Source organism: Ascaphus truei, chromosome 6 (genome assembly GCF_040206685.1).
Source record: "Ascaphus truei isolate aAscTru1 chromosome 6, aAscTru1.hap1, whole genome shotgun sequence".
NCBI lineage: Eukaryota > Metazoa > Chordata > Amphibia > Anura > Ascaphidae > Ascaphus > Ascaphus truei.
Genome location: NC_134488.1, coordinates 35,136,981 through 35,164,061, shown reverse-complemented (window position 1 = coordinate 35,164,061; position 27,081 = coordinate 35,136,981). Strand labels below are relative to the sequence as shown.

The 27,081-nt window shown below is 44.0% G+C and overlaps 1 protein-coding gene across 1 annotated transcript; it reads right to left on the bottom strand.

The window, feature by feature from the left end:
- Positions 1-8,657: 8,657 nt before the first annotated feature.
- Positions 8,658-15,751, bottom strand: LOC142498032 (pancreatic secretory granule membrane major glycoprotein GP2-like). Its single transcript, XM_075606541.1, has 8 exons — positions 15,748-15,751; positions 13,187-13,366; positions 12,371-12,472; positions 11,490-11,710; positions 11,093-11,247; positions 9,315-9,557; positions 8,895-9,051; positions 8,658-8,738 (listed from the first exon to the last, which is right to left on the bottom strand). Exons 1-8 carry the CDS (start codon positions 15,749-15,751, stop codon positions 8,658-8,660), a joined length of 1,143 nt encoding a protein of 380 aa, XP_075462656.1.
- Positions 15,752-27,081: the final 11,330 nt, after the last annotated feature.

The following is a 27,081-nucleotide window of genomic DNA, read 5'->3' as shown; positions in this document are numbered from 1 at the left end:
TCTGGTATTCCAGTTAATTATTTCACCTTTCTGTTTTTCTAGTTCTATATTGACTGTTTTTCAATTTTTTTAGAACATGTTCTATTAAGAGATCTATTAGTTCTCGTGAGCATTTAATTAAAACAGCATCCCATTTATTTAGAAAATCCTCATCCTGTATGTGATTGGATGGGCTTAAATTAGCTCTTAAACCTCTTGTAATGGCTAAACCTCTTGGAATTAGCCTCTGGGGTAGTTTTGAAGGCTGGTGACTTCCCACCATAAACGTGATTGTTGTTTAAATATGTTGTCTAAACGCAAAAAATATTGTTTGGTGTGTTTATATATTGGGGTGTCTGGTGTGTGTCAGGTCAGAGAAAATATATTCTCTGAGTCTGCCTCCCAATTGCTAAAGTGAATAGTTTGGGAAAGGAATCCAGACATGCTGGTCAGTGTTATTCCCCTACCACAGTTCGAGCGAGTTTGTTCTGCAATCTGTTCTTTGGAGCTATATATACCCACCTATGGTGACATCAGTAGTCACAAGACATGCAAGGGAGTGGCAATCCCCTCTGCACTGTCATCCTACATCACATGATGGGGCGGGGCAATACCATAGTGATCCCACCCGGTTAAACCATTAAGACCGTTAACCCCTTACATTACTTAGTAGGCCCCAGAGGAATGCTACATAAATGTATTGTTATGTTTATTTGTCAAATGTAAGACTTAATACAGGCATACCTCGCATTAACGTAAATGGGACCGGAGCATGTATGTAAAGCGAAAATGTACTTAAAGTGAGGCACTGCCATTTTCCCACTTATCGATGCATGTACTGTACTGCAATCGTCATAAACGTGCATAACTGATGTAAATAACACATTTGTGACAGGCTCTAGTCTCCCCGCTTGCGCACAGCTTCGGTACAGCTTCGGTAAAGGTAGGGAGCCGGTATTGCTGTTCAGGACGTGCTGACAGGCGCATGCGCGAGCTGCTGTTTGCCTATTGGGCGATATGTCCTTACTCGCGAGTGTACTTAAAGTGAGTGTCCTTAAACCGGGGTATGCCTGTATATGAATATGATATCTATCTTTTGAAGTTATTATGGATAATTATTATTATTTTATGTAATCTCAACTGAATTAATATGATAGATACAAAGAACCGGCGCCTCCAAAGTAAAAATATATAAATCCAACCAAATGTAAAGTCCAATACGAATGGCAGGCAATCCTGAGGGGAATCTTCAATGAAGTCTCATAGAAGGACAAATAAACATGTAAAACAAAAACAAAAAAGACAAAAAGAAAAGATCATAGTGCAACTCAAATAACAACAAAAGTCTACAAACAAAACACTGATTAAACGCTAATTAAGCTTTATCATCCGGTAGGGGTAAAATTAAAATCCTACTTACTGCTGCGGCCGAGTTTATTCGAGCATTTGCCCGTTCTCGGCCACAGCAGTAACCTGGCGCGCGCCGGAGGGTGCCGGGCGCACGCCGAAGACACGGAGGAGTGCCCTCCGATCGGGGCTTTCTTCCTGAGCTGCCGGGTCCGCCGGTGTCCCCCACATCGCGGGACACCAGGGCTCCCTCGGGGAGCACTGGACGCGCGTGCAGGTTAGCGCAGGCACCCAATGACGCGTGACCGCGCGTCGATGACGCGCGGCACGCCGAGGGAGTGCGGCTAGCATGCCGGGGCATCCCCAGGCTTGCGGAGCTAGCCGCACTCAAATAAAATGTGCCGCCTCTGTACAGCAAAGCTGAAAGGAAAAAACCCATAGAACAGCTGTCCTGAAAGTCAGACCGGAGCCTCTGCAAAGAGATGGAACAGCACGATCTCCAAACCTCCACACTGCCGGGACGACCACTGCTGCCACACACACAGACCTTCGAGGTAGGTGAGAGGTGCCACAGGGAGGAACCAGAAGCCAAAGCACCAAATTAATGTCAAAAGGACAAAGGAGAGTTACCTCTAGCGCTACCCACTTCCTCAGCCACACTACAAGATGCCCAGCTTGGACTGCTCTATAATATTGTCAAGGGGAGATCTACGGAAGGAATGAATCACAGTGGCCGGAACAGCAGGCAGTGAGCGAAGGTGTAGTCAGGGTCACAGGCAGGGGTCAAGGACAAGGCGGCAAGGTATCGTAGTCGGATCACAGGCAGAAGTCAAAAGCAGGCGGCAATGTATCGTAGTCGGGTCATTGGCAGAGGTTGGCAGCGTGGAGGCAGGAACAGGACGGGAACACAGGAACAGTACTGGGGCTCAGGAACAGGACTAGGACAAGGGGACAGCAGGGACCAAGCACGTGCTGGAGGAACCAGTATAAACAGGCATCTGGCTGTAGGAACAAAAAGTTTATAAAGGCAGCCAGAAAGGATTAGATTACAGCTATGTTTTTCAACCAGGGACCTAGGAACCTTTGGGTTCCCTGGGCATCCCTAATGGGTTCTGTAACAGGGGACTTATCCCTGTTCAAAAATGTGCCTCTAATCCAGCAGTGTGATGGTTAACTGCTGGTAGACAATTAACCAACACCACCTGGCTGATTACAGGTATAAAAAAAAGCCTGCCTCTGAGACAGGAAGGGAGATTCTTCATGATCTCACACGTGAGCTGACCCAGGAAGCAGAAAGAGCAGAGAATTCCTTAGTCTCACACGTGTGGCTGCCCAAGGAAACACTGCACACGAACAGATGTCTTGACAACAAGACAAAGGGGACAATAATTCTAAACCTGGATCCTGACATTGCCTTATCACACAAGGGTGTGGACACCAGGAGAACAGAGAAGCCTCCCCCCTACAACTACAAGAGACAGATAAGACTTTTCATATAAAACTGTTATCTATATCTCTCGCTCTATATATATATATATATATATATATATATATACACTGGCGACACACTTTATTCGAGCTCGGCTAGTCCCACGAATACGGGTATACCCGGGTGTATTGAGGTTTGTGACTGTTTTCTGCCCGAGTGCATTGAGTTATTTTCCGGCAGGGATTGAAGCATTTTATTCCCGTTTGCTGCAATACTGCACAGTACATATATATATACTGCATTACAATTCATGAATTTATGCCATCTGGTAGACACGCGAAGCATTGCAGCCTATTAAATCCTAATCATTATCATTTAACAGATCAGCCGCCCATCAGCCAGGCATGAACCCAGGCTGGGAAGGCAAATGCAACGGGGCTTGTCAGAGGTGAGGAGCGGCGCATTCCAGGTATCTGCCAGGTACATACCGGGTATTTGCTCGAATAAAGTGTGTCGGTGCAGTAAATGTCTCTATGATTTGGGCTGGTGAATCACTGGGCTAATGACGCAGTTAAAGAGGGCTGGACTACAAGTGTAAATATACTCCGAAGTGGAGCAGATTTTGTTTGCAGATTTTCACATGTTTGCTGTGTTTAAAGGGACAGGCGCAATAAAGCCTTATTTTAATTTCACCATAAAACAGTCTCCATTGCGTACTTCTGCACATGTCCTCTTACAGGTTCCCTGTAATTTTCAGGTCGTTTTAAAATTGTACCAAATACAGAAGAATTTACAATGCATTTGATCTCATACATGGTATTAGAGAGAGTTGGGGTTCCTCAAAATTTTACATGTAGTTCATTAACCAAAAAAAGGTTGGAAAGCATTGGATTACAGAGTGGGAGGAACCATAGAAGGGGATCTCAGCAACGACAGGATTCAGCAGCACTCCCGTGGAGGTGCATAGGTACGGCAGACAAGGACGTCAGGAAGACCCTGACAAATATGAGCTCAAGCAGGGGAGGACCAAATCACGAGCCTCGCAAGGCTGGCTGAGAATCGATCCTGTGGGTTTTGTAATATAGGACTGCAGATCATTGTGTACCTCCCTGAGGGACCGGAATTGGGAGGGTTTTGAAACAGGTATAATATCCTCAGCAAAAGGTTCATTTTTACCGAGTGAATTTTTCCAATCCTTGGAAAATTGGACCATTGAGAAAGGTCACTTGTAAAAGTCTTTAGTAAAGGGGGGTAATTACACTCGGAATGGGACATTTGGTCACGGGCCGTTTCGCCGCGACCAGATGGGCACCGCCGCTTTGCCGCAGATGGATCCTCTGCCGCAGCCGATCCACCACTGAAATTCTCGCAGCCGGCCACTTCTAAGGTAAGTTTTATTACTGTTTAGGGTAGAGGGTTTTAGGGTAAGTACTTAAGGTAGGGTGTTTGGGCACTTACCTTAGCAGTGAAGTTTCGGCTGCGGGGTGAGTCGCGGCAAAGTGGTGGCGGCCATTTGGTCGCGGATAAATGGATGCAACCAAATGTCTTAGATCGAATTACACTCATACACGGCTACATAGCTGTTGGTTATGAAGATCCCGAGGTATTTTAAAGTATGCATGCCCCACTTGAAATCAATTTAGCATCTGTGTAAGATTCATGTTGATGTTCAATGCCTCTGATTTATTGTTGATTATTTTAAATCCAGATAATTTGTGAGAGGTCTGATCGGTGAGATTAAAATATCATCGGTATATAGCAAGAGTTTAAATGAGTGATCGCACAGTCGTTCTTCCCCTATGTTGGGGTTGGCACGACCGTGAAGCCTTGACTTTTCATTTAATATCCAAAAAGTGATTCTTGCCGTGCTGGAGATCTCTTGGAAAGACCCCTATGCTGTTTACAGACCAAGCAATACTGCAACAGTGCAGGTTCTTTATGGCCATAGAGGTCTCTATGCATTAAGTGCCTTATAAACCTCTATAATTTTCTTCACTAGATTTTCTTCATCAGAGAATTTCACATTTCTTATTCTCTGCTTCTCTTCACCTACAGCACTGACTTCAGGTGTCTCTCTATGGGTTGGGTGTGAGCCCTGAACACCTGATCACTTATCTGCCCTCTCCTCCTTTTCCCTCCTCCTTTTCACTCCCACCACACCTTCTCTCACCACTTCCACCGCACCTCTTCTCACCACTAGCACCACGTCTCCTCACCACTCCCACCACGCCTCCTCTCACACCTCTCACCACTCCCCTACCATGCCTCCTCTCACCACTCCCCTACCATGCCTCCTCTCACCACTCCCACCACGCCTCCTCTCACACCTCTCACCACTCCCCTACCATGCCTCCTCTCACCACTCCCCTACCATGCCTCCTCTCACCACTCCGCTACCATGCCTCCTCTCACCACTCCCACCACGCCTCCTCTCATACCTCTCACCACTCCAGTACCATGCCTCCTCTCACCACTCCCCTACCATGCCTCCTCTCACCACTCCCCTACCATGCCTCCTCTCACCACTCCCACCATGCCTCCTCTCACACCTCTCACCACTCCCCTACCATGCCTCCTCTCACCACTCCCACCACTCAGCCTCTGATCACTACCACCACACCACCAGTCCTACCACACCTTGTCTCACCACTTTTGCACGCCTCCTCTCACCACTCCTCCTCACATCACTCCCAGCACACCTTTCACCACTCCCACCACAGCTCCTCCCACCACTCCCACCCGCCTACACTGACCAGTCCCATGGCACCTCCTCTCACCACTCCCATGGCGCCTACCCTGCCCTCTCCAATTCTCGACCACGGCTTGCCTTCAACGATTCTACATTCTCCTACCCTGACCCGGCAAATCCACGACTACGAACCTGCACACTGGACTCGACCTCGCGTCTCTAGGTTGGTGTTTCCAAATCCCCACCTGGGCCTCGCCGTCCTGTCCGGTTTGTGGCAAGCATCCGTTAAAAGGGGTCACAGTTGTGTCCTATGTGATTAGTGTCACTGCTCTACTGAGTCCTCATACTAATACTAATTAGGCTTCTCCATTTTGGCTTTATTTTTGTTAAATAAATCATGACACGGTGTAATATATCATGTGTTGTTGTTCACCCGAGGTTGTATTTACCTAAATTTTAGACCTGCTAAGGAACAGATGATTGTTATTATGTCCTGATATATAAAACCATGGAATTCAAAGAGGGTATACATTCTTTTTCACCCAACTGTATATACAGTTTTTCTACTACATATTATGGAAAGTTGTCTGTTGGCTATGCATTTGGTCACCTCTTAATATATCGTAACCACATTTTGTATGTTGGTTCCTGAAATCAAGGAGCAGGTTTTTTTCTATGTTTGTATACAATTTGCAAATATGATCAGCAATGATATAACTGTTGACATCACGTGACATCACACAACCCTCAAGCTACCACTTAATCTTGGTCACTCTGAAAATCAAATTTGCAACATTACCAAAAATACAGGAACAAGACTGAGTGTGAGGTCATTGTTTTGGACGGGAGTACAATGTCCCACAAACACGCAGCATTAGAGGATCTCGATCGAACACTTCAGGACCTCAGAGGCAATGAAATTACTATGGGTGGAGCTGTTGTTGTTTTAGCAGGGAATTTTCGCCAAATGCTCCCTATTGTACCAAAGGGAACAGTGACTGATGAGCTAAAAGCATGTTTAAAAAATCCATATCTCTGGTGGAATGTTACAATCACTAAATTAAAGCTTCCAATAAACATGCGAGTTCATTTACAAGGTGATGATTCTGCTGACAGATTAGCTCAACAGCGACTTGATCCTGTCAAAGGAAAACTTCCAGTTGATCAACTCATTGGACTCATCAGTTTTACAGAAAACATTTGCAACATTGTAGATGATAGATTTATTAAAATACAAGGGGGCTTATTCTAGTAGCTTCGATGACTGCTGCTACCTCGAACGATGTGGCATGTCCCCACCGAACGGTTTGTCATTTGTCTTATCACGGTATTCAGAAAGAATCTGACACCATCTAAACCGTGAGGTAGGGAAATGCCAATACCGCTCGGGACAGCAGCGATAAGATCTCAGTCTCTCTCAAAGGTCTCCCCCCATGCGATCTGGCCACACTCTGTACGAGCTGCGCAGAGAGAGCCACATCTCGCTGCACAGTTGACAGATTAGCTCAACGGCGACTTGATTTTGGTGAAGGAAAACTTCCAGTTGAACGACACATTAGACTCTTCGGTTTTCCAAAAACACTTTTGCAACATCGTAAATGAGATAGGTTTATTAAAAGACAACGTTTTTCCAAACATACAAATGAATTAAAAAAAAAAAATACAAACGGCTTGGTGAACGTGCAATTCTTGCTCCAAAAAAACAATTGTGTCAATGAAATCAACATCCAAATACAACAAAAATTGGCTGGAGAATCTAGAACATACAAGTCACTCCGACACGGTCATGGATATAAATGAAGCAGTTTAATATCCCACTGTGTTTCTTAACTCTTTCGAACCATCGGGGATGCCACCACATACGTTGATGCTTAAAATTGGCTCATTTCTGTGAAATGTAGATTCTCCAGGACTATGTAATGGAATTCGACTAATAGTGAAACATTTTTTGCCTGATTTCATCAATGCCACTATCTTAACAGGCTGTGCTAAGAGAGAAGACATGTTCATACCAAGAATCCCCCTCATCCCTAATGGTATACCTTTCAAATTCAAACAAATCACAAGGACAGTCCCTTAAAGTAGCTGGACTGAATTTAGAAAATCCATGTTTTGCACATGGTCAACTTTCCTCAGAAGAGTTTAGTGCACAGAGGTCCGAGCAGGGAGGCGGCCAGCACAGCCCAGGATACGGCTACAGAGGGAGAGAGGAGGTTATATTGTTGTATGGAGGCACATTGATTATATGTTATAAAATAGGATACATCACTGAATATACACAGTGATTATATGGGATAATGAGAGGAGGTTGTGTACCTCTGGTTATGTCCATGGCTTTTCTACACTGAATCTAATTTTTAAGCTCTTGTTTCTGCATCGTTTGCACATAATTCATTGCTTTATTTACATTACTATTTCTCATCAGTCTCTGAGATCTCACTAATACGAGGCCTCCATCTCACCGGCTTACTGGGATGTTTTCCGTTGAGTAGTGCGATGCTATCACTTGGTAGTGTAACTATAAATTTTTTTCTTGTGAGCACTGACTGTTCACAATGCCACAAATGGAACTCATTAAGGACCATGTTTCTTTTTTATTATGGGGGTATGTAAGAGTATGTCTGTCATTTATTCAACCTGTTCATGGGGAGCAGCCCTCACTCCTGACCCGTGATGCCTGTTCTGCATAGGGCTAGTTAAGGGGGACATCAAATGCACAAGTAAAACTTTCTGTAAGCCTTGTACTGCATCATTTTAGGATGCTGAGCAAGCTGGTGTATCTCCCATAATGCTTTGCTGTGAACCTACTGCTCTCTTTCCTCCTTCACCATTAGGTGACTGGGCATTAACAGGATGTATTCTATTCAATATTTTATACTGGCAGAGATGTGACGTGTGAGAAAACAGTAAAAAGGCTCCTAGGAGCGTCTCTGTGACTGGGACATACTGGGAATGGTCTTACCTGTGTGGGATCCAGAGCTGCTGTAACTGTTATCATCTGGAAGGAAATGTTAAATATCTCATTAATTTACACCATTATTATGAAGTGACTGGGTGGTAATAATACTAGGATGAGTCGATAGAAATAAGAGTGCAGAAGAGGGTAAGAGAACAAAAGAAAGTGAGGCAGACACAGGAAGAGAGAATTCCCTGTAATAATGACATGTAGCAGCGAGGGGAGCAGAGAACCTGCAGTGACACAGGCTCAGGCTGTCAGGACAGGTAGTTACCTCTTAAATTCACCGCAATCTGTAGTGTGTCCCCGGCGTCTCTTGCTGCCCGGCCCAAGTTGCACTGTTAGGGAAGGACAGACCGCATGTCATGTTCTGATCTATCTCCTCCCTAATTTAAAGCACCCTCTGATTACATGGTGCGATGACATGAGGTGTCACATAGTATCCAGCCTCTATCGATGACCGGGCAATAAAGTAGTTACCCCTCCTTACTTACCCCATTGCAGGTTCCATTCTTGTCACACAACCGCACCTCACAGCTGATGAACACTTGGGTTTGACCTTGAAATGCGAATGAGCTGAATTTGATTCTGGCCTCCAGAGCCGCCCCGTTCTGTTGAACCTCTGTGGAAACCCCCTGGTTGGCTGGACAGCTGTGAATAAAAATACACTTCTATGTGACATGAACACGAAAAGACTCAAAGTATCAAAACCAGAAGAGAGCAGCTCAGTGTGTAAATTCCTGCCTCATATCCCAGAAATTAATGGATTATAGCAGGGCAGTGTAGCGATTTTACAGAATATGCAATGTTTCCAATATTGTAAACAGGTCTCTAATATAAAAATAAAGACCAAATGATACAAGTGGGCAGATTAATGCAGTGATCCACTCATCCAGAAGACAGATCAGACTTACCCTCCGCTCACTAGTGGCACTTTGTTGACATTGTTATCGTCGCCATCAGGAGTGGCAAAGCATTTCTCCACCCTCAGGGCAAATTTGTCTCCATCCACAGCTTTAGAAAACAAGCCAAGGAAGACGTCTGATCCAACTAGTACGTCTTCGCTACTTTGTATTGGTCTGGAATATGTTTGATCCCAATAAGCAGCCATGGTGGTGAGAGCTGAACCCTCTCCGCTTGCTGTGAGATTGACGGTGCTGTGAGAAACAAATAGTTTGTTAAATAAAAATATCTAAAGATTTCTATTAAGTGTATCTTCAAAAAATATAAAACACCCAAAACCCTGCACTCCCTCTCTGCTCATCTCTCATTGCTGTGTAGCATACGTTCTGCCCTTCTTAGCTTTCTAGTTTTCCTCCCTCTGATATCTTTGCTTTTTTCCACTGCACTTTCTGAATCTGTCTGTTCTCACCTTATGTAAAACATACAGGACACCTGCAAGCTCATATTGAACCCCCAAAATAACCACAACATATATATAAGCATATAGGTGTCACAGAGGAGTCCTACTGAGCATGGCGATATATATTTAAAACCAGAGACAGACATGAAACACAGACAGAGCTCAGTGCACATCCAGTGAAACCTATACACTGTACAGTGCCTTAATATATATGTATAGATATCTATTAAATAAAATGGCCTTTTAGTTTAACATTTTGGCCAAAGTGTTGTAAGCCCCTGAGCCACTACACGGCAGACCACATCTCAAGGGTCCATAACACTAATATAAATTCTTAATAACCTGTGCATTACCAGGAAGAATGATTTATAATAAATCTGTCAAAATTAGTTGCATAGTTCTAAGTCTGATTGAAGCTTTTATTAACCTGTACATTACCAGGAAAAGCACTCTGTATTAGAATTGTCACAATCATACTGCAAGCAAGCAAGTTCCCCTGAGAGTGAGAGATGCTATGGAGTGAGCTTTTAACCATTTAAATGTGGGAGGGGTTTCTGTCTCTGGTTTTAAATATATATCGCCATGCTCAGAAGCACTCCTCAGTGACACCTATATGCTTATATACAGTGGTCAACAAATCACCAAAAAATCTACTCACCGAACAAAAAAATCTACTCGCCACCTAGTACCACACGTGTGCTGCTTGGGCCAATAGGAGCTCGCCACGATGTTAAATCCACTCGCCCAGGGCGTGCAAATGTATAGGTTTGTCGAACACTGCTTATATATATGTTGTGGTTATTTTGGGCGTTCAATATGAGTTTGCAGGTGTCCTGTATGTTTTACAAATCTTGTTCAGCTGGTCTTAGCTGATTGGAAGGTGGCTCTTCCTATCTTGTTGAAACTCACCCCCTCCCACATTTAAATGGTTAAAAGCTCACTCCATAGCATCTCACACTCTCAGGGGAACTTGTTTGCTTGCAGTGTGATTGTGACAAATCTAATACAGAGTGCTTTTCCTGGTAATGTACAGGTTAATAAAAGCTTCAATCAGACTTAGAACTATACAACTAAGTTTGACAGATTTATTATAAATCATTCTTCCTGGTAATGCACAGGTTATTAAGAATTTATATTAGTGTTAGAGACCCTTGAGATGTGGTCTGTCGTGTAGTGGCTCAGGGGCTTACAACACTTTGGCCAAAATGTTAAACTAAAAGAGCATTTTATTTAATAGATGTCTATACATATATATTTAGGCACTGTACCGTGTATAGGTTTCACTGGATGTGCACTGAGCTCTGTCTGTGTTTCATGTTCTGTCCTCACCTTAGCAAAGGTCTAAAAGCCGCGGCCAGGCTGGTCTGCATGGTCAGATTGTATCCACAGGAGAAGGTGAGGTTGAGGGGATTGGCAGTGATGATGCTTTTGTTCTGAACGCCGATGTGAAGGCTGTTTATATAATTCACTTTGGAAGAATCCATCTGGAAAAAAGAGAGACTTGTAGGCTCACATGGAGGAATAAAACAAATAGACACAACCCCACAGAACAGTGAGAGACTCTGGCTATATATGGCAGAGGGTGACAGTCTCACGAGAGAGGAACTGATAATTATCACAAAAAGCAACCAGTGGCTGTGTCAATATAAAGTGACAGGACCGAGGGAACAATCACTTTTGAGTAATTTCATCCTCTCTGCAAACAAGGAGAGGAAGCAGTACTTACCGTCACCACATTCCCGCACCATCCTGTCCGTGGTATGGCCTGAATGCTCTGCACACGCTGGTTGTTGATAACTTCACTATAGGTGATAGTGCAAGAATCAGAGTTGTCATTCAGCTTGAAGCTTTTGGTATCATATCCAATGTATTCCAGGTGACACTTACTGAGGGAGACGGTCATTGTATCGGCCTCGCATTTTACTAATGGCACCAGGGCAGACCGGTCTAAAAAGAACAAGGATTTCATCAGTCAATCTGCGAGCACTTGGGAACCCCATAACTCTCTGGACTTGGTGAAGCTGGGTTCATATGCTCACAGCTCAAGTCCTTGTTGGTGCTAAAGTGTGAAGACGCCTGAGTCAGTAGAACTCGTGTGAGATTTGTAACAATTATAGAGTTACTTTCTTTGTCGGTCCTGGATAATGGATCATCTCTGGACTCCTGTTTTCTCCCTCCACAGCTAAAGTTTTACCCAGTATTGTCTATGTGTTAGTTAACATGATATAACAGGACTGTAACTAAATCTTTACTAAACAGGGCTCCTGGAGAGTTGAGATCGTGGTAAAGATGTGCAGATTCTCTCTTCTACCTCCTCACTTCTGACAGTCAGTGGTTATGTTGAAGTGGTTTCGCTACTAGTGCATGAACATTCGTAATGGGAACTGTAATGTGTGACAAATTGTGTTCACAACAGCACTGAGATAAGTACATTGATCTGAAGTGTGAGACCTGCAGCACATTGCAGAGCATTGGGCCTCTGGTGCATGGAAATGTTAAGGAGCCCAAATCCCCATCTTCATCACATTGGTACCAGTCTTACTCCGGGAAACCAGACATTGCCAGTGTCTCCAGGTCTAAGTGACTTGTTCAGGACAGAAGACTTACTTTTGCCTGCGTAGGTGGTGGTGTTACACTGACAGGTCGCGATGCCTGCGACATTACCACAAACCTCATCACTCAGACACGCGGGGGCACAATTCAACTCGGCTGTAACAGACACAAAGGGGGTTATTCATTAAACTGCGATAGTGCCGCCACACACCAACACCCACTGACCCCCAAATTGTCTCCCATCTGGGAGTATCCGCACTTTCTCCTGCTCGCAGGGCTGCTAGGTTCCTGCAAACTGCAATCCCCAGGGCCCACACCCTCTGCCCCTCACACATGTCCCCCCCCCCTCCCCACACCCTCTCCCCCACACACGTCTCCCCTCATGTCACCCCCTCCCCTCACACATGTCCTCCCTCCCCACACCCTCTGCCCCGCACACGTCTCCCCTCATGTCACCCCCTCCCAACACCCTCTGCCCCTCACACATGTCCCCTCCCCACACCCTCTGCCCCTCACACGTCTCCCCTTCCCACACCCTCTGCCCGTCGCACATGTCACCCCTCCCCACACCCTATGCCCCTCACATGTCACCCCCTCCCCCTCAAACATGTCCCCTCCTCCGCACGCCATCTGCCCCTCACACGTCCTGTGTCCCCTACACCCTCTTCCACTAACACATGTTGTCATCCTACACCCTCTGCCCATCACACGTCACCCCGTTCCCACCCCCTCTGCCCCTCACAGATGTCCCCCCCACCCCCTCCCTCTCACACATGTCACCTCCTCCGCACACCATCTGCCCCTCACACGTCCTGTCTCCCCTTCACCCTCTGCCTCTCACACATGCCCACACCCCCCCTCACAACCTACTTGAGCAACAGGAGTCAGATGGGGACCAGAACAATCCGGTAGGGCAACAAGTACTGTCATTTGCCGAACAATGTGTGGTGGGGATACAGGTTGTGACGTCATCAATGCAATTACATCCATTATCAGGTGCGCATCCGCCACCGCAGGATATGGAGCTGCAGAGAGGAGGATCATGGCCAGCTGCAGAGGGAAGCAAAGGAGGGGGGAGGAGGGGGGAATCAGTACCAGCTGCAGAGGGAAGCACAGGAGGGGGGGAGGAGGGGGGAATCAGTACCAGCTGCAGAGGGAAGCACAGGAGGGGGGGAGGAGGGGGGAATCAGTACCAGCTGCAGAGGGAAGCACAGGAGGGGGGAGGAGGGGGGAATCAGTACCAGCTGCAGAGGGAAGCACAGGAGGGGGGAGGAGGGGGGAATCCGTACCAGCTGCAGAGGGAATCACAGGAGGGAGGGGGGGGGGGAATCAGTGCCAGCTGCAGAGGGAAGCACAGGAGGGGGGAGGAGGGGGGAATCAGTACCAGCTGCAGAGGGAATCACAAGAGGGAGGGGGGGGGGGGAAATCAGTGCCAGCTGCAGAGGGAAGCACAGGAGGGGGGGAGGAGGGGGGAATCAGTACCAGTTGCAGAGGGAAGCACAGGAAAGGGGGGGGGGAATCAGTACCAGCTGCAGAGGGAAGACAGAAGGGGGGGGAATCAGTGCCAGCTGCAGAGGGAAGACAGAAGGGGGGGGGAATCAGTGCCAGCTGCAGAGAGAAGCAGAGGCGTGGGTCAGTGCCAGCTGTAGAGAGAAGCACAGGAGGCGGGGGGGGGGGCAGTGCCACCTACAGGGAGAAGCAAGGGGGGGGCAGTGCCACCTACCGAGAGAAGCAAAAGGGGGGGGGCAGTGCCAGCTGCAGAGAGAAGCTTGGGGGGGGGTCGTCAGTGACAGCTGCAGAGAAATGCACAGCACCCAATGTCCCTAATATTTCTCTGTGCGATTTAGACCAGGGTAATGCAGTTGATGTGGTCTACTTAGATTTTGCAAAGGCTTTTGATACGGTTTCACACAAGAGGTTGGTGTACAAAATAAAGAAAATTGGACTCAGTAATAATATATGCACTTGGATTGAAAACTGGTTAAAGGACAGACAACAGAGGGTTGTCATAAATTGAACTTTTTCAGGTTGGGCTAAAGTCGTGAGTGGAGTACCTCAAGGATCGGTACTGGGACCCCTGCTTTTTAACTTGTTTATTAATGACCTTGAGGTTGGGATCAAGAGCAAAGTCTCCATCTTTGCTGATGATACAAAATTGTGTAAGGTAATTGAATCAAAGCAGGATGTAATTTCTCTTCAGAAGGACTTGGAGAGACTGGAAACGTGGGCAGGTAAATGGCAAATGAGGTTTAATACAGATAAATGTAAGGTTATGCATTTGGGATGCAAGAATAAAAAGGCGACTTACAAATTAAATGGAGATATATTGGGGGAATCCTTGATGGAGAAGGATTTAGGAGTGCTTGTAGACAGCAGGCTTAGCAATAGTGCCCAATGTCATGCAGTAGCTGCAAAGGCAAACACGATCTTATCTTGCATCAAACGGGCAATGGATGGAAGGGAAGTAAACATAATTATGCCCCTTTACAAAGCATTAGTAAGACCAGACCTTGAATATGGAGTACAATTTTGGGCACCAATCCTAAGAAAAGACATTATGGAACTAGAGAGAGTGCAGAGAAGAGCCACCAAATTAATAAAGGGGATGGACATTCTAACTTATGAGGAGAGGCTAGCTAAATTAGATTTATTTACATTAGAAAAGAGGCGTCTAAATATATATTCAGGGACAATACAAGGAGCTTTCAAAAGAACTGTTCATCCCATGGGCAGTACAAAGGACTCGGGGCCATCCCTTAAGGTTGGAGGAAAGGAAATTTCACCAGCAACAAAGGAAAGGGTTCTTTACAGCAAGGGCAGTTAAAATGTGGAATTCATTACCCATGGAGACTGTGATGGCAGATACAATAGATTTGTTCAAAAAAAGATTGGACATCTTTTTAGATAGGAAAGGTATACCAAATAAGTATACATGGGAAGTATGTTGATCCAGGGATTAATCCGATTGCCAATTCTTGGAGTCAGGAAGGAATTAATTTTTCCCCTTAATGGGGTTTTTTGTTTGCCTTCCTCTGGATCAATAAGTAAGTATAGATATAGAATAAAGTATCTGTTGTCTAAATTTAGCATAGGTTGAACTTGATGGATGTACGTCTTTTTTCAACCTCCTCTACTATGTAACTATGTAACTATGTAAGATTATTATTCCATATATCGAAATGCAATCCATGTTCCTCACAGCATAGCCCCAAGTATCAGGGAGCCGCCATCTATACCAGATTACTAGAGCTGCCATAAAGCAGAGGAGATAACGCTCATCCGATTCCTAGGATGCAGCAACGAGGGAAAAGTTACAAAACTGCTATAAGAAGATTTTCTGAGGTGGACATATTTATTGTTGCCTGCAAATAGTTTACATTAATATTGTATTTGAATTATTTTTCTAGTCGTTACCCAATGAAGTGACTAACACATGTATTAATGTGAATAGTTTTTATAAGCTTATAGTTCCTGATCAATGCGACGCTGCCTTCTGCCCCATTGTACTGCGCTGCTGATTATGATGGCGCCTTATCAGCGCAGGACAAGAAACACTTACCGTAACATGTCACAGCTCCTAAAGAAAGAGAAAGTAATTATGAGATTAATATGATATCACAACAATAATCAAAGCAACAATATATACACGATATAATTCATTCAATATATACAGCAGAGCCCCGCTTCTCGGCGCTCCGCTTTTCGCCGATCCGCCGATGCGCCGGTGCTGAGAAGGGGGCCACCATGTTGCCGCCATGTCTGCGCATGCGCAGAACGGGCCGGTTCGGGGTCGTGCATGCGCGGAATGGAGGGTTTTCCTTTCGTCGTGCATGCGCAGAACAGCACATTGCCGGTCTGCGCATGCGCACCTAACGAAAATCGCCGGTTCCACTTTCCGGCGATTTTCGCTTTACGGCGGGTCCTCAGAACGGAACCCGCTGTACTAGTTGGGCCTTCCTGTATGTATGTATGTATATATGTCCATGCAGCAAGCTTAACCCTATTGGGGAACCATGTTGAATGGTTTTGAAGCAAAAGGTGACACTGTGTGCTCATATTTGCATGTAATTTCCCAAAATCCCTTGTTGCAGGGAAAGTGATGGTTGATAATGGTGAAAGGCAGGGTTGCAGACCTGTCTAAGACATGCAAATGAGCATACAGTAATATTTCCATTTGCTATATGCTTTGCTGTGGAGGGGTTTTGTCACTTTTTTTAGCCACCATAACTTAACTAAGTGTGTATGTGTAAATATATATATATATATATATATATATATATTTATTTATTTATTTTTTCCCCCTCAGCTACATTGATAGATACTGTGTCTCTGGTTCTATCATATTTGACCATAGTGATCTGTTCTACACCTTTGAACTCCTGTCTCCCCTAATCTGAGTATTTAATCTCAGTACTTCTGGGCAATCGTTTGCTGCAGGGGTCGTTCTGTGACACCAAGTGCTTTATTTATAGTGCTATAGCCCTGTCTATTTGACCTGCCGGTCATGCCCTTCAGTGGGAATATATCAGCTCCCACTGTTTGTCAACAGTATACTGATTTTCTGTATCATTCCATTTGCTGTGTCTTTGTGCTTTTATAGCACTATATTTAGGATTTAGACCTTCTCATTAGTGAGGCTTATGAGAGCAAGTGCTAGCAATTTATTGCATTTGATTATTTGAGGTTTCTTTGAGGTTCCAGCGTGATCTTAAATCTGTCTTTTTATTATATTTTTTTCTATTATATTCTTTGCATATTGGTTTAATAAATTCATTTGTTTATATAGTTGATCATTCTGAGTGCTTATTGTGGTCTTTCTTTCTTTTTGTGTCGATATATACATATATACATACAGTACATATATATAAAATGGAAATATTACTGTATGCTCATTTGCATGTCTTAGACAGGTCTGCAACCCCGCCTTTCACCGTTATCACCCAGCACTTCCACTGCAGCAAGGGATTCTGGGAAATGACATGCAAATGAGCACACAGTGCCACTTTTTGCTTCAAAACCATTTAACGTGGTCCCCTATATGCTTAAGCTTGCTGCATTTCACAGCTTTGAGCACAGCCTGGATTAAGATGCACAGCCAGTAAACCCACCTCACAGATAGCTGTTTCGACCTTAATGGGTCTCTTCAATGTGGGGTTAGTTATACTGGCTCTGCAAAATTAAGCAGGGATAGGTTTCACCATACTTAGTTAAGTTATGGTGGGTAAAAAAAATGACAAAAACCCTCCACAGTAAAGAATATAACAAATGGAAATATTACTGTATGCTCATTTGCATGTCTTAAAATATATAGCATAAATGGTGCATTGCTTTAGATAGCTCTTCTAGTTCTCTGTGTAAATTGCAAATTTTGAATAAAAGTGGACTTTAAAGGGGCAATATAAGTTTGCCTAGGTGCAAGGAGGGGTCATATAAGACTCATGGCCCATAGTTCAAAGTGATGCTATTCCATAAGACACTTTTCGGCACATGAAGACACATATGAAAAATTCAACTGAATGCTCTGAAAGGGATCTCATGGAATAGCACCGCTTAGTATGTATGGGCCAAAATTCTCTTAGATGTACTGGGACTGAATATATAGCTCAGGTGCCGGACCCCCTGCCCTCAGCATGGAGACCCCTGACTGTCTAAAGTCTGAGCCCCATCCTCAGGTTTTACACAAAAATGTTATATATATATATCTCAAAGCAAGATGGCTGCACATACTTGGTAAAGTCCCTATGTACACAGATCTGATGCACAGTAGAGAGGGGGAAACAGTAAGTCGATAAGGGTCACTTTGGTGATCCAAAATAGCAGCACGGCACAGGAGTGGAAAAAATAAAGAGTATTTATTAAGTCCAACAAGCAAACATCTAGCCCGACGTTTCAAACCCCTGAAGAACGTCCCCCTGGGGACCGAAATGTTGGGCTAAATTTTTGCTTGTTGGACTTAATAAATACAATACCGCACTGGTATTTTGGATCACTAGCGTGACCCTTACTGGCTTATATATAAAGTAAATGCATTGCTTTAGATTGCTTTGACAGTTCTCTGTGTAAGTTGCAAATTTTGAAAAATTGAGTTCAAAGGGTTAATATTTGTCTGACATGGAGTTAGGAGGAGTAATATAAGTCTGACATGGAGCAAGGAGGAGTAATATAAGTCTGACATGGAGCAAGGAGGAGTAATATAAGTCTGACATGGAGCTAGGAGGAGTAATATAAGTCTGACATGGAGCAAGGAGGAGTAATACCGGTATAAGTCTGACATGGAGCAAGGAGGAGTAATATAAGTCTGACATGGAGCTAGGAGGAGTAATTCCGGTATAAGTCTGACATGGAGCCAGGAGGGGTAATATAAGGCCCTGCGCCCATATTTACAAACTGGTGCTATTTCATTAGAGACAAAAAGTATATGGTGGAGAATGCACTACACTATAATTACATGGGTAGGAAAATAGTAGGATAAAGAACTGGTGCAACAAGAAAAATGAGGAACCCTTTTTCCCTCAAGGTTAACAGCAAAACACAAATAGAGTTCCCAGCACACAAAAATGTAAAGGATGTCAGAACAAAATGATGCACCCAGGAAAAGGTATTTACTGAAAACCCGAATAGGTCATCTCTACACAACAAGGCTAGTGCAAGGAACACAATAAACATATAACTTACAGTATAGACAACGCATAAAATAATAAAAATAATACTTTTCCACAAAATCGGTGAGATGGATCACACAGCACGGGGCTGCAAAATAAAATGGATGTAAGGGGAGACTATACACACGTGGAAACAATGGGAGAAACAGAAAGGAGGGAGTGTAAAAAAGTGAGGGGAGAATTATACAAGGGGAAAAAAGGGAGTAGAAAGGTAATTAAGTAAGGGGGCAAAGTGTCAAGGGGTGAGCCCCGTCTTCAGGCCCATTCACACAGGCCGAGCGCCAGTGTTACTCCCCCAAGACGCCTCACACAAAAAGGCTCCCAAAATATAATTAGGATAAATGAAAGTTCCAGCGTATTTCAGTTGCTGAGCGAGCTCCAAAATCGAAATTCCGATACTTCACTCAACGGAGTCAGTTCAGTGACAGGCGTCTTTTTTACTGAACTGACTCCGTTGAGTGAAGTATCGGAATTTCGATTTTGGAGCTCGCTCAGCAACTGAAATACGCTGGAACTTTCATTTATCCTAATTATATTTTGGGAGCCTTTTTGTGTGAGGAGTCTTGGGGGAGTAACACTGGCGCTCGGCCTGTGGGAATGGGCCTGAAGACGGGGCTCACCCCTTGACACTTTGCCCCCTTACTTAATTACCTTTCTACTCCCTTTTTTCCCCTTGTATAATTCTCCCCTCACTTTTTTACACTCCCTCCTTTCTGTTTCTCCCATTGTTTCCACGTGTGTATAGTCTCCCCTTACATCCATTTCATTTTGCAGCCCCGTGCTGTGTGATCCATCTCACCGATTTTGTGGAAAAGTATTATTTTTATTATTTTATGCGTTGTCTATACTGTAAGTTATATGTTTATTGTGTTCCTTGCATTAACCTTGTTGTGTAGAGATGACCTATTCGGGTTTTCAGTAAATACCTTTTCCTGGATGCATCATTTTGTTCTGACATCCTTTACATTTTTGAGTGCTGGGAACTCTATTTGTGTTTTGTTATTCCACAAGACACTTTTTGGTAGTGACAGACACATATGACACTTTGAAGGGAATGCGCTGGAAGGGATCTCATGGAATAGCCCTGCTTAGTATATATGGGCCAAAATGCTCTTAGATGTACTGGGACTGAATATATAGCTCAGGTGCCGGACCCCCTGTTCTCAGTATGGGGACCCCTGACTGTGTAAAGTCTGAGCCCCATCCTCAGGTTTTACACAGCCAGGCAGTTCTAGATTTTGTGGTTGGATTGCGATGGTGCTCGGTATCCAATACTGCTACTGCTGTAATTACAATCCTTGGGTACCACTAGTTATTTTTCAGTCTGAACTTACAGTTCCATTTTCTCCTTAAACAACATTGGCCTTATTTAAATTATTTCTTATCATTATTTTATTCTCACCCCCACTTTCTATGTTTAGAGCATAAATACTGTAAAAGAGCTTTGTTACAATGTGTTGAAATCAGACACAGACATAGTGAAAAATCTGCCTTAAGAAAATACAATAAGTCCCCAAACATGGTAAGAAAATAAGTACAGGTTACCTAGCTATATTTATTGAGAGAACACGTGTTTTGGGAGTGATGCTATTTACTGACCGTACATGCAACATACACTGTTATAAATAAAAGCTCCTAATTCGGGCTGTAAAAGCTGAAAAGAAAGCCCATTAAGAACTGTCATGTTGGTCCCATAACTGCTATTGTAACCCACAAATATAATAACACAACACAAAGGAAGAGCTCAGGTCCCTGAGATGTATGTACCTGTTTCTCTCAGCAGAGCTGCCACAACAAGGACACACAGGAAATTCATGTCTGATCTTTTTTCTCCTCTTCTTCTACTAAGATCAGTTTGTCCCAGCAGCTCCAGGTAGAGGATGTTTAGGTAGAGTAATCCTCTGCTTTTATAAAGAGAATGGAGGGAGGGGCTCCCTGGGGCAGGGACAGTAAGGTGGGTGACCCTGAGAGGAGGGACAGAGTAGAGAGGGAAGGCGACTTTTGAATTCTGACATGTGTCACATGAAAGTGGGACGGGGCAGGATGAGGTACCACCAGATTAAAGTGCTGACAGTGTACATAGCGATGCACATTTAATTTTACTGCACAATTAGCTCTGATTACCATCTGATTTTGGTGTCTGAGGTTACATTATTCTTATCTGATGAAGGGTCTATGACACGAAACGTTATGAGATACGCTGGGGGTCTGCGTCGCTGCTGTGTCTGTCCTTGCAAAACTTAGAGTATTGCTGATTTCTTTACTTATTACTTTATAAGTACTGAATGAATGTTGGGCGTGTTTGTAGGAAGATGTATGGACTGTGTGCTTAACCTTGAATTAGTCTTTTGGAAGAATGAAGAAATTATGTAGAAATGAAAGATTTGTTTTGGTGTATAAACTCTTGCCATTTGCCTGGTTCACCATTATATGTTTTCCTTGAGTGCCACAAGGTCACAAGGAGCTGATACTGGGATTCAAATTAATGAAGTTCACCCACTTCAAGGATATTAACACTAAGCTACAGTACTCCAGATGTATTGGGGATCTTAGTGACTTTGCAAAGAATGGAGGATGGGTGATATATATATATATATATATATATATATATATATATCAGTCCTTATATTACTGTCCTGGGTGGGGACAGTAATCCAGCAGTCGGACAGAGGTGACAGGTCTTTGATACTTTGTGGCGAGAAGGTTTCCACAGGAATCCTGAGCATTTCCTCAGCTCAGCCAATAATTAGTGTCCCCAGCTGAACACACCTTACACTGCCCAGCCATCCCCCTGAGGGGTTAATGTCACAAGGTCAAGTTATAATCTGGTTTTGGAATATGATCTCACTACACTGGTTGATCTGAACCTCTCACCTGTGCATCTGTACTCATATTACATGGCCCCTGACTGCACAGGCAGAAATATACTGTGCAAATCTGCACACAAAGCTAGACTCGGAATACTGATACAAGGGAAGCTTCAGGAATTACCGTAAATGTAGGGAGAAGATCTTACAATATAAGGTATGGAGGCAGTCTGAGACCAAGAGCACATCGGACTGTGCACGCATGAGGGCATGTGATGGGTGACAAGGTCTTATAGCCACTTCCTTGAGTACTGTAGATTCATTTTCAGCCCACTGCAGAATTTGAGACTATGGGGGTTATCCATTAAACTACGATACTCTCACTAATTTTAAAGTCTCTGATTGGCACTATTGCAGTTAACCCTATGAGAGAAAAAGTGCAAAAGGTGTCCAGCAGTGATAGCGACAGCCCTTAGCTGGACGAGAGCAGTGGTACAGAAGAGGCAGAGTGGGAAGTTAGAGCAGAAGTGAGGTTGCCCTGAGCAGAGGCAGATGGGAGGTTAGAATAGCAGAGAGATAGCCCCGAGCAAAGGACATAAGCAGAGCAGGGACATAGTGAGACATTAGACCTGAGATATAAGAAAGGGCAGAGGCGTGCAGACCTTGAAAGTGGAGATTATAGTGCTGTACAATGGTAAATGTAATGGGGTCTCAGTAGAGGGATTAAAGGCAGATCTGTAATACGTGTGCACTTCTTACACATGACTGCCTTATTTGAGATCATTATTGGGCTGTTGATCTGTGTCTGTAACACTTTCTTTTATTAGCACTAAGCCTTGTACCTGATTGTGTAGTGATAAAGGGTCGAGTTAGAAAGAAGCTGTGATTGAGCCTAGAAATGAGTTTGACTGAGTGACAGTCCAGGGTATTCTTACAGAGGGGATGAAAACACAATCACAGACATGGCCTCGGTAATTAATGGGTTAATCTAAAACAGCCCGGATACAGAAAGTTTCATCATATTTACATGAACATAATTGCATCCACAACTAAGTTACAGTGAGGACGGATACCTGCGGGATCGCCCCGTCTCTCACTGCATGCAGAATGTCAGCCCTACACCGTGCCACCCAGACTAATACAGCTGCAGCGCCTGTTTTTTAAACAAATCACGCGTTGTGTACATCAGAATACATGTCGGCATGTCTTCCAACCTTTCTGCCTTAAGACGCGAGTGCGGCAAGTACAGAAAATTGAATTTTAGAGTTCTGGTTTTTAAACACCTGAAAGTGACACAGTAGCACAGTACTGTACACATTGCAATTCATTCATTTCATTGCACACAAAGAAACAGAATCCATGAAATTCAACAAAGCAATCGCAATACGCGATAAGCGCAGGTGCCTAGGGCAATTGGCCACGTTCATGCTGCGTGGAGTACAGCTGAGCACACGAAATCGGCGCTGTGATTTTTTTGAATACATGCCACTGCAGCTGTAACTGCCAATCTGTCTGTGTGCTGTGAGGGCAATACGACAGGGGTAATAGTTACATAATAGATGAGGTTCAAAAAGACATGTCCACCAAGTTCAACCTATGCTAAATTTGACAACAGATACTTTATCCTATATCCGTACTTACAGCATATTGATCCAGAGGAAAGCCCTCTCCCGCCTTAAACCTTTCTCACTTTCTGCCCCACACCTCTGGAATGCCCTTCCCCTCAGTACCCGACTAGCACCCTCTCTATCCACCTTTAAGACCCACCTTAAGACACACTTGCTTAAAGAAGCATATGGATAGCACTATCCTGAAACTAGGGTCACGTTTTGAGGTATGAATAGCTTCAGTTAGCTTTAACTCATGTCTTCCCTCTTCCAAAGCATCACAAGTCCTTAATGTCTTTCTTAACTTTATTGCGGGAGTAGAAAACAACAGGAACTTGTAGGTGTAGTGTAGGCAGAGAGTGCTTCTCTATGTGGAATGCTTCTATGAGGTAGACTACGGTAAGACAGAAAGGCCTTACCAGGGGTGGATGCAGACAGGTCTGTACTCACAGTGATCTTAGGGGGAAAAGGAAGTGAGGGGCAAGGGTCACACTAAAAGTGAAGTGAGACTATACTAACTGTCAGCAAGGACAGGGGGGAATGGGAAAGACCATTAACTTGGAGGACGGAGATATTGCCAGGGCAACCAGGGGTGTGACAGACTGGAAGGAAAAAGGGCAACATAATGTATATATTTCATCTGCACTGGGAGTAAAACTGCAAGGAAAGTAACATCCAAGTACAGCTAGCAGGCAGAACTGCCAAGGAAAGGGAGGGGGTGAAACAGAGAAGGCAGAAATTGGTATTTCTGTTCCATGACAAGCACTGTGGATTATACTGGACACATGATACATATAGCTTGGCCCCCTGCAGACTCACTTACCAAAATTCCCTCCTACTGTCTCTGTACGATCTCCCTACCTACCAATTAGACTGTAAGCTCCTCGGAGCAGGGACTCCTTTTCCTTAATGTTACTTTTATGTCTGATGCACTTATTCCCATGACCTGTTTATATTATCTGTTATTTATTTGATTACCACGTGTATTACTACTGTGAAGCGCTATGTACATTAATGGCGCTATATAAATAAAGACATACTGCACCGACACACTTTATTCGAGCAAATACCCGGTATGTACCTGGCAGATACCTGGAATGCGCCACTCCTCACCTCTGACAAGCCCCGTTGCATTTGCCTTCCCAGCCTGGGTTCATGCCTGGCTGATGGGCGGCTGATCTGTTAAATGATAATGATTAGGATTTAATAGGCTGCAATGCTTCGCGTGTCTACCAGATGGCATAAATTCATGAATTGTAATGCAGTATATATATATATACTGTGCATTATTGCAGCCAGCGGGAATAAAATGCTTCAATCCCTGCTTGGAAAATACCTCAATGCACTCGGGCAGAAAACAGTCACAAACCTCAATACACCCGGGTATACCCGAATTCGTGGTACTAGCCAAGCTCGAATAAAGTGTGTCGCCAGTGTACAATACAATAGAGGAAGGAAAACAGAAAACCCCAGTGATATATCATCTAATGAAAATAAATTCCTTCCTGACGCCAAGAATTGGCCATCGGATTACTCCCTGGATCAACATCCTTCCCATGTTTACTTATTTGGTACATCCCTGTGTACCTTTCCCATCTAAAAAGATGTCTTGTATCTGCCATCACAGTCTCCATGGGTAATGAATTCCACATTTTAACTGCCCGTACTGTAAAGAACCCTTTCCTTTGTTGCTGGTGAAATCTCCTTTCATCCAACTTTAAGGGATGACCCCGTGTATTTTGTGTTGCCCTTGGGATGAATAGTTATTTTGAAAGCTCTTTATATTGTCCCCGAATATATTTGTATATAGTTATCCTATCCCCTCTTAGAAACCTCTTTTCTAAAGTAAACAAGTCTAATTTAGCTAGCCTCTCCCCTTAAATCAGATCATCCATCCAGTTACTAATTTGGTGGCTCTTCTCTGCACTCTCTCTAGTTCCATAATGTATTTTCTAAGAAGTGGTACCCAAATTGTACTCCATATTCAAGGTGTGGTCTTACTAATGCTTTATAAAGGGGCATAATTACCTTTACATGCCTTCCATCCGTTGCCATTTAATGCAAGATAAGATCTTGTTTGCGTTTGCAGCTACCGCATGACTTTGGTTACTATTGCTAAGCCTGCTGTCTACAAGCACTCCTAAATCTTTCTCTATCAATAATTTTCCTAATTTATCACCATTTATTTTGTATGTTGCCTGCTTATTCTTGTTTTCCAAATGCATAACCTTACATTTATGTGTATTAAACCTCATCTGCCATTTACCTGCCCAAGTTTCCAGTCTATCCAAGTCCTTCTGGAGAGATATTACATTGGGCTCTGATTCTACTACCTTACACAATTTAGTATCATCAGAAAAGATGGAGACTTTGCTCTCGATGCCAACCTCAAGGTCATTAATAAACAAGTTAAAAAGCAGGGGTCTCAGTACCGATCCTTGAGGTACTCCACCCATAACTTTAACCCAACTTGTAAAACTTATTACAAATGTCACGTTTGGCACACCTGTGAACACGTTACCTGCATACGTGACAAGGGTTAATACACAGCTCGCAAGCTGGCCCACTTTTATGCTTCGCAAAGATCCCTCAAATGAACAATATCTCCCCTCAATTCGTCCCATATACCACATGTCACGAACAGCACACAAGTGAGCAAGTGATTTTGATATGGAACCAGGGTAAATACACACGACTACTCTAGCCAACTCACCTTTCCACCCCCGCAAGGTACTTTCAATTAGTTCATATTAACCCCTTTCTCATTTGCAATCATATCTATATGCGTGCACCACCCAAGAATTATGCAAACAACAGATGTAAAAGTAATATTTGCCAGAGTCCCGGCCCCTGTTTATAATAGAAAAACAAAGCACTTAGCACACAAAAATCTGTTGTAGCAAAATGTGTCCAAAAATGTAAATACTCTCTCCAGAGCGTACAACAGTTCATTCAGAGCCCAAAGCAACAATTATTAAATGTTTTAATATATATAAAAATACAGTGCTTAGATTACAGAAACAGGATTACCAAACATACAATTACAGTAAATGCTGGATAGTTTCTTAAAATAACAGGATAAAACATAAAACAGAACTCCCTATACTTTACATTACCATATTGTAACTGAGTGTTCACCACAAACAAGGCGTGACCGCGAGGCCGAGGTGGGAATTGATATAAATGCTGACCGCGCGCCGTGTGTGCGTGCTGCTCGCTGATGATGTTGCTGCGTGGGCGGAGTCGTGGCAGGGCCGGAGATCGAGGTATTAAGCTCTGCGCGGGATGCACGCGCGCGCCTAGTATGGTGGCTAGTCCCAGGAGAAGGAACAAGGGTGCACTGATGACGGGAGGAGATGGCAGCCCACTCACGGGTTACATGGCACTCTGTGTTGCCATGATTACAGATCTGTAACTCTTAGTATGTACAGGAGATGACGTCACATGATATTCTCATTTTTAATCAAGTCCTTCAATGTGGGCATAACCTCTGTGTCACCTTTCTCTGGAATGTGCCAGTAATTATTCACGAACGTTTAGTTTTCTTTGAGGCTGACAGGGTCATCTCTGGTTAGCGTTTATGACCTTCTAAACAACACATACGTCACTTTTAGTGGGCCATATATGATAGGACCCCCTAAATTAGTCCTCTTTGAAGACCAGCACAGACCCAGGAAATGTCTTGACCT